The following is a 13,232-nucleotide window of genomic DNA, read 5'->3' as shown; positions in this document are numbered from 1 at the left end:
TTAATCAGTCTAGGAAAGAAGTTTTGGTTGCAAAAAGAAGTTTTGAAGACAGGGTGTTGTTAAATCTTTTCTCCCTCTTCTCCCAATGTAAAAGAATTCGTCATTTTTGTGCTCCAGAATGGGGAAAGTGTAAAGGTTACTGCCACCAAAGCCAGTTCTTCTGGACCCAGAGGCGGGTAGGTTTTGATATTCTGTTATTTTCTTTTCATTCACCACCACACAAATAATATTAATTACAAGTAGATAATACCAGGAGACAGTAGGAGAGATGATAATAAAATGCCCAGGGGTCTGACAACTGACCGCTTTGTGCCCTCACTACACTGCTCTCTCTCATTATGAAAACAAATTAGATGTCCCATTTCTAAAGGCTGATACTGATGGAAATTCACATTACAATGGTAGTATTATCCTGCTTAATTATTAAGAATCTTCTTTTTTAAACACTTACGCCATGAGTACCTGCAAACATAAAGACAATATGTCTTTTTAACTCAGGTGTGCACTAAGTAGCTTCTCAGCCACTAAACCCCACCTTTTTATTTCAGCCACTTGGTCAAAAGAATCCACACAGCCTCCCTGTACTGTGGGGTGACATGTTCAAATCCTGGCAGATGGCAAAAGCAGAGAATGCAGTTACATGGGTTCTTTCTTCCACCTCTATTAAAGTCCTGTGGCACACTTATTCTGTGAGGGGTATTTTGTGAGGGAGTAACAGTTTTCACTCCATCTATTAAAAAAACCTGCAGTACAACCCCTAAAACTAGTTTCCTAGATCAATGAATTTAAACATCACTGTATTTCTTTTCACACTTCACAACTTTTTTCTTTGTCTAAATCAATATAATGCATTTCTTTATTTCAGTTAAACTCACTGTATTTCAGAAGGTTTCTGTTTTTGTAGCAATTCTAACAATTATCTTCAGAAACAGGTCTTTTTAGATACCAGTCATAGATGCATTTGGTTTCCTACTGCAGATTTTTTAAATTTCAGGTTCTGTGGACATAATTTTTAAATATAAAGAGTCAGTAATGATAAATGTTATATAGCTGCCACAGAAACAATTGCTCTACAAAATGATGATTACAAAGAATAATCCTATATTTTAATAATAATACTAACTGCTCATATATAATTAGATTACAAATCAAACACTGTTACAAACAGTGTGATTTCGCTTTTGGAAACTTTTCACAACATACTGATTTGAAATTAAAATAAAAAGCCATTTATGGGGGGCACCTGGCTGGCTCAGCTACAAGAGCATATGACTCTTGGTCTCAGGGTTGTGAATTCAAGCCCCATACTGGGTGTAGTGATTACATTAAAAAACAAACAAAAAACACCACAATGGGGAAAAAAAGGCTGCAGGGAATCAGCGAAGTTATAATTACCATGTTTCAGTGATGGAACTATGAATATTCTTTCTATTTCCATTTTTAAATATGTGAGCTTAAATTATTTCTGTAATTATAAAGAAGCAAAATACATACATCTAAAGAATTTTAGTGGTAATTAAGTGAGATTCAATGACAGAACAGAAAGGGTGCTAGACTAAATGGGGCGGGGGCTGTTATTTGCCAAAGCCACAGTTTCATACCATCACTGAAAATCGTCTTCCCCATCAGCAGCACAGGGCACGCTCCCTTAGAATCTCCCCTACATTCTAACATACACTGAGCTCTTCACTGCACACAGTGGAGCTCAGGAAACTGTTACAATAACGTACACAGAGAAGAGGCTTTGCCAGACTAAAGAAATTATCCTATTCCAGTAACTGAACTCCTAGAGTTGAAATTTAAGATGAATCCTATGCTTCTGCCATATTCCATCCTCAAACAGAATTCTAACGAGTTTCCTGTTTCCCTAATACGGCAGGACTATGTTTATGGAGAAAGTTGGTCTCATATGAGCAGATAACTCAGGAGTCCATATTCATGTCATTCCTTAAACCAAGAGAAATCAAAAAGTAAACAGACACATGTGAAAACAAACTAAAACTTCTCAAACATTCAGGTTCCGTTTAACATGAGAATGTTTGTTCAAAGATTATTAAATTTGCTATTGCGGCAAGGATTTGACAGCAGAAAACAAGGTCATTACGCTGAGGATACAGTATTAAAAGCTGTCGATGGCGGGGCACCTGGCTGGCTCAGTCGGTAGAGTGTAGGACTCCTGATCTCAGGGTTGTAAGTTTAAGCCCCACGCTGGATACAGACACTACTTTTTAAAAAAAAAAAAAAAAAAACTTAAAAAAAAGTTGTCAACAGTACTGTTGTATATCAAATAAGGAAAAACCCAATAAATCTTATTCCAGATGCCAATTATTCATATTACTTTTCTATGAGTGTACTCTGTTATATCATTAAGATTTGTTTTTTTGTTTTTTGTTTTTTAATTAACAAAGTCTTTTTTTAAAAGAGGATTCCTGGGACACCTGAGTGGCTCAGTCAGTTAAGCTTCTGCCTTTGGCTGAGGACAGGATCTCAGGGTCCTGGGATCAAGTCCCACATCTGGCTCCCTGCTCAGCCGGGAGACTGCTTCTTCTCCCTCTCCTGCTCCTCCTGCTTGTGTTCCCTCTCTCTCTCTGTCAAAAAATTACTAACATCTTTTTTAAAAAATAAAATAAAATATAAATAAATGAGGATTCCTGAGCGTACTGAGCACAGCCCTAGAAGAATGGCGAAAAGGAGGAAGTGCCACCACGTGGCCAACAGTGACTGAATGCCAACGACTTTTGAGCATTTTGTGAATAAGACCAGTAACAGGCGGCAAGTCTCCTGACTTCATGAGGCCAAGAGCAGGAAGATTCTTTCCTTCAGTCAGTCACCGAACACTGAGTGCCTACTGGATGCCCGGCATCATGGGAAAGGTTGGAGAAACTCGGACAGCTTAAAAAAGACTGAAAAGTGGTCACTGTGAAGATAGTGATGTAAGCAGAAAGGTGGCCTTTATCATAAAATTAGATAAGTGAATGTAAAATCATAATGCTGTGAGCTGCTGAGAGGGCAGATGACCGGTAAGCACAGTGGGTACAGGGAACCGTGGCACAGGAGGACAGGAAGACGCGTGGAGTGGTCAGAGAGGCCTTACAGAGCGGCTAACCCTGGAGGGCGACCCGAGGGATGAATGTAAGGGAAGGGGCACGTTCCCCAAACAGGCATCTGTGTAGTGGGGAGATGATAAGGAGTTCAGTGGGATGGGAAAATTACAACAGTACGGCAAGAAATGTGCTGGACAGGCAGACAAAGGTGGGTATCAGGAAGGGACTTAAATTCCGTATGGCTTTTTATTGCGTTTGGTATTTTTTTTTCTTAAGGAGAGAATCAAGAATATAATTTTGTGGGCGCCTGGGTGGCTCAGTTGGTTGAGCGACTGCCTTCGGCTCAGATCATGGTCCCAGGGTCCTGGGATCAAGTCCCGCATAAAGTCCCTCCATGGGGACTCTGCTCCCTCTGACCTTCTCCCCTTTCATGCTCTCTCTCACTGTCTCTCAAATAAATACATACATACATACATACATACATACATACATAAAATCTTTAAAAAAAAAAAAAAAAGAATATATTTTTGTGCCAAGGTGAAAAAGTTACAGAGACGTGACGAAATTTTAGCAGCAACGGGGCCAGTATGTTGAGGAGAGATCATCGGAAGTGTAACATAGCTTGTAAGCAACACAGAAAGAGCAAATCAAATGTGGACTTAGGATGTGTTTCAACAGCCCAAAATGTTCTTTTGTCCCCTTGGGGTTCAAGCTTACCCCTATGATGCTCAGTCCTTTAAGGTAGTCCTGCCGAGGCTGGGCTTGAGGAACACATCCAGCTAGCACTATCTTCTTGTTCTCCTCTTGAGCTTTTCTGAAAGATTGAAGAGAAAACAGTGTGATTCTTTTGCTCACAAGTATACCCTTGGAAACTGATGTTAGTGCATACAAGTTGTCCAAATCCAAAGAAGACCTTCCATCGTGAAACTGGATTTTCTTACAACTGCACAAAGAAAACATATCATAATAAGACCCCTGCACTATGCCTCTACTGGTCATACCACCAAAGAATACAACAGCCATCCAACCTGATCATGTCTTTTGTTATCAGCCTATTACAAAACCAAAGAACTTACTCATACAGAATTCTCAAGGACGTAAGTCATGATTAAAAGCTACTTTCTATTGAAGGACATCTTAGCTCCTTCCACAGTTTGGCTATGGAGGATAAAGAAGATGTGGTTCATGCACACAGGAGAATATTACCCAACCGTCAGAGCGAATGCCCACCATTTGCATCGACATGGATGGAACTGGAGGGGATTATGCTGAGTGAAACAAGTCGGGCAGAGAAAGACAAGTATCACAGGGTTTCACTCATATGTGGAACATAAGGAATAATGTGGAGGACCACAGGGGAAGGGAGGGAAACTGAATGGGAAAAAATCAGAGAGGGAGACAAACCATGAGAGACTCTAGACTCTGGGAAACAAACTCAGGGTTACAGAAGGAAGGGAGTGGGGGGATGGGGTAGCCGGGTGATTGGCATTAAGGAGGGCACGTGTGGTGATGAGCACCGGGTGTTATACACAATGAATGAATCACTGACCACTACGTCAGAAGCTAATGAGGTTCTATACGTTGGCTAACTGAACATAACTTTTTAAAAAGCCACTTTCTAGACAGACAAGTTACCCATTCAAATAAGTTATTTTAAATAGTAATGAAAATGTACCTAAAACTCATTCTATGACTTCCCAGTGCTCTGACCAACATAAAAGTAAATATATACTTTTAAACACTGAACAGAAGTTTAAAAAAATAGAAGGTATAATATCCCCTCTATGCTGGGAATTCACACAACTCCCCAGTTGTGCTCCCCAGAGACTTATGCTTAAGCTCATAGGGTGCTTATGCTAACTTTCAGCCCAGCCCTCACATGTGCAAGCATGATGTGTAACTGGACCCGTGTTCGGTTCTTACACATAAAGTGCTTCACATGCTTTACAAATACATCTTGTATCCTTCTTTTCCCATCTTTACCTACAGATCATTCTCATCCTTTTTACCCATTACAATGTGGATATGCTATAGTTTGATGATTCTTGTTCTCAGAGGCATTTAGGTTGTTTATAATCTTTCACATTACAAATGATTTCACAACGAGCATGCATGTACACACATATATGTACACCTACACACATACATGTATGTATATACATACATATGTGCATATATATGTGGATGGGGGGATATCTTTGAATATTTGAGAGAGTGTTTCTGGATTACGGAAATTCGATGTGAAATCTATGCTAAGATGTCTAATTATTTCTCTAGCATAAATACTAAGAAGTAGAAATGCCAATCCAAAGGTGTACCGGGCTGGTTATTTAGCACACCTTTACTTAGGAGGGGTTGGGATATATTTTAGGCATTACTCATTCATCACGCATATGTGTATACAGCAAACACTGACCGTGTGCTATTACATAGAGGTCAACCAAGCAGAGCTGGTATCTTTTTCTAGAAACTGTTCACATCCTTTGCCCATTTTAAAATGAAATTCTGAAGTCTTCCATTCTTTTTCAAGTATGTGGGCTTTGGGGTACAGTGCTTTGTTTCCTTTGTTTGTTTCTCTGGATGCTCGGTTCTAGGCTTTAGGCACCATACTGTGTTGCTGGCCCCACCGGCCATCTTTATCTTTCTAAAACCAACGGAAGTTAAGGGTATCAGCAGCCCAGTTTTGGGACATGTAACTCTTAGAACATACCACCAAGAAGTGAAAAGTTTCTACCCCTGGCATGCTCTTGTTTTTTTCAACCTTTTCAAGAGTACAAACTCAGAACTGGAGGCCAAAAAAAAAAAAACCCTAGGATTAACAGAACTAGCTATTTGTGATCAACAGCCACATCAAAACCTTCTGGAAAGTATGCAGAGAGCAATTAAACAGTAAGTAGAGAATAAAACATTATTTTAATATCATCTGTGTTTCATTTCAAAACTTATTAGAGAGCTTTGGTATGATTCTTCCATTTGGAATCGGGGGGGGGGGGGCGGAAAGAAACTTGTTAATGGAATAAAAAAAAAAAATCTGAGTTTGATAGATTGCTTTACACATCCAAGAGAATTACTGCCTGGCTCTACCACCTGGTTTTACTTTTTTATCCGTGCCGTGCACATCACTACACACAAACAGCTTTCTTCTGGTAAACGTGAAACACCTTATCAAACAACAACAGATTTTTTCCATTTACAGTAACAATCTATATGAAGAAGTAACATCTGGTTTCCTCAAGACTTTTAACTGTAACACCTAGAATCAGAGCAAACATCCAAGGGAGTCTCTAAGGTCACCAAGAGTTACATGCAAATTAAAAGGCCTCCTTCCAATAATGTGACTCAATTAATTATTAAGCACATCGAAGACATGATGTTGAGAGCTGAAGGGAACACAGTAAGGAAGAAGATACACACTCTGTGCTCTACAAGCTCATGGTTTATAATGGATGAGATGTAAAAGAACATCAACAACACAGCAGCAAATACAATGCCCCTCGTGACAGAAAGCTGCACAGGCGACATACACATCATGGACAAGAAAGGAATACGCAGACAGAAAAAGACAGTACGAGCATCCCAAATAAACTCCTGCAGTAGTAGGAGAATGTGGGACAGATGGCAGAGAAAGCACCAGGCAGCTGTTCCAGCATGGACAAAGATAAGAAGGTAAAAAGCAGGAGGAAAGTATTATACTGCAGAATTCCTATTTTAGGGAGACTAGTAAAGCTTCTATTATGGAAGGAGACTTAAGAAAGAGACTGGAGAGTTTCTGTTTAAGTTGGGAAGTTAATGGGCAATGGGGAAGTGTCTGGTGGCAGCGTGGACACAGAGTGGAACCAAACTTTAAGACACTGCTGGCAAGATAAGAAAGGAAACACAAGGGGGAAAGAAACAAAGAGATGAGGAAATTCATAGAATGCTCTAGGCAGGGATGTGGTGATGTGGAAGATCCAAAAAAGGAAAGATTAAAGGAAAGGAAATTAGTTCTCTTGCTAGAATATACCTGAGGAAAACCCAAGGAAGAATCAAAAGTCTAAAAGGCATCAGCAAACATCTTCTATAAAGAGCTACACGGTAAATAGTTTAGGTTTTGCTACTCACAGGTCCTCTATTGGAAAAATCTTAACTCTGCCACCTTAATGCAAAACAAACCATACATAATGCGTGTGTGTGTGTGTGTGTGTTCCAATGAAGCTTCATTTACAAAAATAGACAGCAGGTCAGATTTGGCTCAAAGAAGCAGCTGGCTGAGTCCTGAGATAACAGGCAACAAATTCACAAAGGCCACACTAAATCCAAGGTTCCACTACTGCCCATCCAGTTTCTGGAAATTCAAGTCACCAGCAAGAAACGAAGCTGGGGGAGATTTTCACAACGTATTCTAACGTGACCGCTGAAACAGTGGATAGAACAGACACTAAAGGTGTGGAGGGAATCCGACTGTGTACAAAACGTTAAGGCTCTTTAGAGATGTAGATACACATCCACAAAATAAAAATATTAGTGTGGAAAACGAAAAGGAGATAATATCACCACTGACAACCGTATTTCAACAACAGCAGCAATCATGGCTAACACTTAAAAGGCACTTCGTCAAGTTAACCATTACAGCGTTAGCTGTATTTGAAAACAGTGCAGCCTATACATGTGACGATCCAGGGAAAATCTTCTCATGACATTATAAACACTAAATCAGGTCATAAAACAGTCCAAGGCTGATTTTAAGGGAGTAAGCAGAACACCAGAAAATTAAGAGGGAAAGTTCAAAACAGAGATGCTTGCGTAAGGAGTTTAGTTAGAATACTAGTTCATGCTCTTACAGAATTTGGATGTAAAATGCTAGGGTAGACCAGAACTATAATCAAAGCAAAAATCATAGCCCCGTAATGGAATATTAATGTCACACTTTATATATGACCAAATAAAGTAGCAAAAGTTTCAACACAATTTCTCTGAGTCCTCTTGTTCTAAATATTCCCTTTTTACATCCTATTCTTTTTGTTCGATGAGCTTTGTTCAGGTTAATAAAAGCCTGTAAAACAATTTCTTTAGAAACAAACCCGACACATTTTTAAAAGCTTTTATCCTTCAAAATATGAATGTTGGTAACAAAAATACCTCAAGAAACTTTAAAGTAGCATGAATTTCTGTGTCCTCATTTTAAATAGCTCTGAAATGTTAATTAAAACAAAAATTACATGTAAAGTTAATTCAATATAATCATTCTTATTTTCTTGAAATACACTTCTAAATTAGAGACATACCATGGACTAGAGCACTAACTTGAGTGATGCGGAAAACAAAGAAATCTTTTCCTCTTTTCTGCCAACTACTAAATACAAAAAATAATTTGTACAGAATATTAAAATTCACAAAAGTATAGAAAATAAATGTGGCATAATATCATTTGCTTTATTTCATAAAAGAGAAAGTTGAGGAGTACCTGGGTGGCTCAGTTGGTTCAGCATCTGCCTTCGGCTCAGGTCATGATTTCAGGGTCCTGGGATCGAGTACCACGTAGGACTCCCTGCTCGAGGGATGGGGGAAGGTCTGTTCCTCCCTCTCCCTCTGATCCTCCCCATCCCACTTATACTCTCTCTTTCTGCCTCTCTCTCGTGCACACCCGCTCTCAAATAAATAAAATCTTAAAAAAAGAGAGAGAGACAGAAAATTGTGATTCAAGAAGATAGTGAATCTTAGGGCCACACTTTGAGTTAGTACTGGAGCTGGGATGGGTGCCCAATATTCTCTGTTCCTTGAAGATCAGATCTCAGGACAGAAACTTGGGTTTTGATCATGTGATGAATATTAGAGCAAGCAATTTCTTGATTGAACCACAAAGAAATTTACAGGATTATAAGAAATCAAACATCTTCAAAGTAGAAACACAGTATTTGATAGTTCACGTTTTCCTGAGTTTTGTGCACCATCTAATACCGGAGTAATAAACTCCTGTATACATCAAGGAAAAAAACAGTTCTCTACAAGCAGTGGGTTGGGAGGAAATGTAGCTTCTCTCTCCATGTTCTTCTCTCCTATTCCTAACATCCTTCCTGCGACATGATGCTTAATCAATACAAAAACACTCATAACGATGACTAGGTCTTCACCCAAAGTCATCTTTCATGAAAAAGTATTTCCTAAACATGTACCTGACTTTTACATTTGGGGGGGGGGGATGGTAGGGGCAGAAAGAGAAGGGGAGGGAGAGGGAAAATCTTAAGCAGGCTCCACGGTCAGCACAGAGCCCAACACAGGGTTCAAGCTCAGGATCTTGGGATCATGACCTGAACCGAAATTAAGAGCTGGACTTAAATGACTGAGCCACCCAGGCGCCCTAAATTTTTACATTTCTAAATGCATACTGATATAATCATGAAAACTTCTCCTCACAAGAGCACTAAAAAGAGAGTCACATTCACCGGTTTCTGTACACAGCAAGCGCAGTCTTCACTACTCTGGATGCGAGTGTTCTCTGCACTTAAATACTCAAGGAAGAGAGGATCTACTGGAAGTACTCACAGCAGGCAACAGTAATGGGAAACACATAAAACATCCCAGCAAATAAGGCTGTGTGTGTGTGTGATAAACCGCGATAACATGACGCCTTTCCTAATCCTGGAACAAGGAGCTGAGGCAGGTCGTCTACAGCACAGCCACTGTCCACCCACGTGACTACTGCCACGACTAGGAGGGGTGGGCTGGGGGCTGCTGGAAGCTGAAAATCGATTACTCTAAGACTAGATGGGATTTTTTTCAATCTGAAAAAAAATATGTAATTCAAATACATAACTGGGGATAGCTGGATACCTCCAAATCCACAGTAACCGGGGACAGAGTCAGGATCTCATCAGGATCTCAAGGCTCCGTTGTATGTTAACGAAACGAAAACTAGAACACAACTGCACATTTTATGCGCTATAAGAAAGAATGTTATTGAAAGGGGAGGAGTCCCCGGGCACCCAGAAGAGTCCAAAGGGTAAACACGTCCCAACATCTGTAATGGCGACAAGCAAAGTAGGCCTCCACAGCTGATGACCAGAGCCAGAGCAGTCCTTTCTTCGAAGTGAATCCGGGCACAGCAAACGACCACACCGGGGTGAACGGACCATACAAAACCAGTCAGGGGATGCCCACTTGAGTTCACGCCCCGTGAGCTTGCTTTATTATGCTGACTGCCAGGACCGATAGGAACTTCTATCAATAAAGCCAATAATTTGGCATTTCATCTCTTCATTCTATCACCCCTTCACTCCCCACGTGCCAGACACAAGGAAAAAGAAAGACAAAAGGACAGTCCCTAATCTCCAGCAGTTCACAGTCTAGAGAGAAGAAGAAATGGGCCTTAGAGCCCAGGTTCTCTTCTCTGAAGAGGAAGACGGGGGTCCGGAGGGGGTGAGGAGAGCCGCGAGAAGCCCCGTGGGAGAGTCAGCACGCAGAGCTGCAAACAGACTCCGGGGCACATGGCTGCGAGGGACAGATGGTGCTCTTTGCAAGCACTGCGGAGGAACTCTGACACCCGACCAGGTCCCTGAGGGACGCGGTCAGGGACACAGAGGAGGCTGGGCAAAGCGGACCATGGTCCGCCTTCTCGTCCGCTGTAACTTGCTACTGTGCTTGTATGTGCTTCATGCAGCAAAGATCTGTGAAAGGTTTTAACTGAAGAAAGGGTTCGGTGGCTTTACATCAAGGGGGCGGGAGGGAGGTGAGCACAGGACACAGACTTTTCCTCAGCTCCACGGAGATGTAACTGCCAAGGGCAGAGACTTCCGTGCAGAGGTCAGCATACGGAAAGTTGGATTATTATAGAAAAATGGAATTTCAGTAAGGAGTGTAAACAAGTTTTTAAAAGAAGCTACAAGAGAAAAGTGGAGACAGAAGACAGAAGGTGAGACCAAAGACAGGAGGGATGGGACGAAGCAGAAGGAAATCAGAAAATGGGTGCTGAGCTCGCACACTGGGCAGAGGCCAAGGGAGAGCACAGGAAAGAAAGCACCAGGTCGGCCTAACCAGCCTCATGGCTCCAGACGGAAGCAAGAGGTTTCTCTCTGAATGCTCCCAGGCTAGTTGCTACAAGTCACTCTCTCTGCAAGTCAGGAAATTAGCATTTTCTCAGAAATGGGGACCTCTGGGGAGAATTCTAATTCGGGGAGGTTGGCTGCTCTTGACCATGGTCAGGCACGCCTGCATCAGAAACTGAATGAGTGAGGCTGTTAGTATGAATTCGGTCCCCAAGTCCATTTAACTCTAGGTCACTCTACAAAAAGTCTAATTTCTGAATCAGCAAAACTAAGGATCATACCCTGAAATATACTGACCACACCTAGTTATGCCACATGGAAAGGCAGCTTGACACGACACACATTCTTGCTCAGTTGTTTTCCCCAAACTCACAGAATTATGCTGACTACATCCTCTTCCCTTATACTCAGTCCATCGGCAAACCCCGCTCCCTGGACCTCAAGGGGAGGCCCAGGTTCCAACCATGTTTGACCACCTCCGGCTACCACCCTGGTCGAAGCCAACAACATTTCTCCCCTGTGTCCTTCTGCCTTTGTCCCCTTATCGTCTCCTCTCACTCAGCACCGCTGTCGGAGGGAATCTCTGTAAAATGTACGCCAGAACAAAGCACCCCCTCCTCAGAATCTCCACAGGCTCATCATCGGACAAAGATGAAAGGGCAAAGTTCTTCAAAATGGCCTCCAAGGCTCTGCCCCCACCCCCAGCTCCCCCTCCTCCCTTCCCTGCTTCCCTACGTCTCTGGGACGTAGTGGGACCCCCACGACTCTTTCCCCACTCGCTCCGCTCCAGCTACGCAGGCCTTCGAGCCTTCCCCTGTGGTGCAGAAGTCCACCTGGCGGCCTCCCTTCCTCTGCCGGGTCCCGGCGCGTGGACCGTGCTCACCGAACCCGTGGCACAACACGGCTGCGCCACCGCTCCCTGCACTGCTCACGCCACCTCTCACCTTCTCCTCTCCTGCACAATTCTCCAAGATTTTTAAATAGTGTGTTCCCCTATCTGCCCCACCACAAGAGTGTGATTTTCATAAAGACGGGGATTTGGGTGTGTGTTTTCTTACAGAAGTAGCCCCAGACTTAGAATCTGGTGGAGGCGCCAGGGTGGCTCAGCTGGTTAAGCGTCTGCAGCTCAGGTCATGATCCCAGCATCCTGGGATCGAGTCCCGTATCGAGCTCCCTGCTCAGCGGGGAGCCTGCTTCTCCTTCTGCCTGCTGTTCCCCCTGCTTGTGCGTGCTCGCTCTCGCTCTCTCTCTCTCTCTGACAAATAAATAAATAAGATCTTTAAAAAGAAGAAGAAGAAGAAGTAGTGTAGTCTAAGAACAGAACCTGGTATATTGTAGTGGCAAGAAGGGGAAAGGGGACACAAGTCCAGCCACAGAGGAGTCCATGAACTCCAACAGAGGTGTATAGAGGAACAGGACAGTCACGTGGGAAACACAGTAGCAAAGTGACAGAGCCCAGACTGAAGCCAGAGAGCCCAGATCCCCACTCTGGCTCAGTTACTGTGGAACCGCAGGTGAATTACTTAACCTCTGGGAGCTGTAGTCTGTTCACTTGTAACAGAAGTTCTTACCTCATGAAGCTGTGAGACTTAACTGGGGTAATATATAAAAAACACTTTTAAAAAGTGCTGGCACACAGTAAGAGCGTTATAAAGCTCACTATTATTTGACAGCCTTATAGAGAGCTACAAGGTAATATATAAAAAACACTTTTAAAAAGTGCTGGCACACAGTAAGAGCGTTATAAAGCTCACTATTATTTGACAGCCTTATAGAGAGCTACAAGGCTTTTTCACATGGTCGTGAAAAAACATCAAGTTAGAGAACAGGATGGAAACTATGTCCCATTTATACAAGGAAGGTATTAAGAAGACAATGCATACAATAAATCCTGAAAGGAAATGTTCCAACTTGTAAACATCTACCATGTCTGTGGGAGAAGAAATGAAGAAAACAAAGACTGTGTTGAAAACTTGCCCCTAAAACAGGGCAGGGGAGGGATTCCCCAGCAGCCAGACCAGCTCCTGGGATGGTGTCATTCCAGGATTAACACCTGTCAGGGAGGCCATTCGTGGCATGTTCCTCCTTATATGCTTCCCTAACTTGCCCTGGGTCACCTCAAAGAGCTCCCCAACATTCGCAGAGCTTCTCCTAGATAGGATGGTTG

The 13,232-nt window shown here is 42.4% G+C and overlaps 1 protein-coding gene across 4 annotated transcripts in view; it reads right to left on the bottom strand.

Annotated features, from left to right (window-relative positions):
• CDKAL1 (CDK5 regulatory subunit associated protein 1 like 1) overlaps positions 1-13,232 on the bottom strand; it is a 632,670-nt gene that overhangs the window by 458,989 nt on the left and 160,449 nt on the right. For all 4 annotated transcript variants that reach the window (XM_032341217.1, XM_032341216.1, XM_032341219.1 and 1 more), the window contains one exon: positions 3,762-3,858. In XM_032341217.1, coding sequence (XP_032197108.1) covers positions 3,762-3,858 — 97 coding nt within the window. The remainder of the gene's footprint in view (positions 1-3,761; positions 3,859-13,232) is intronic.

The sequence above is a fragment of the Mustela erminea genome, chromosome 4 (genome assembly GCF_009829155.1).
Source record: "Mustela erminea isolate mMusErm1 chromosome 4, mMusErm1.Pri, whole genome shotgun sequence".
Classification (NCBI taxonomy): Eukaryota; Metazoa; Chordata; class Mammalia; order Carnivora; family Mustelidae; genus Mustela; species Mustela erminea.
This window is presented reverse-complemented; position numbering and strand designations above follow the sequence as displayed.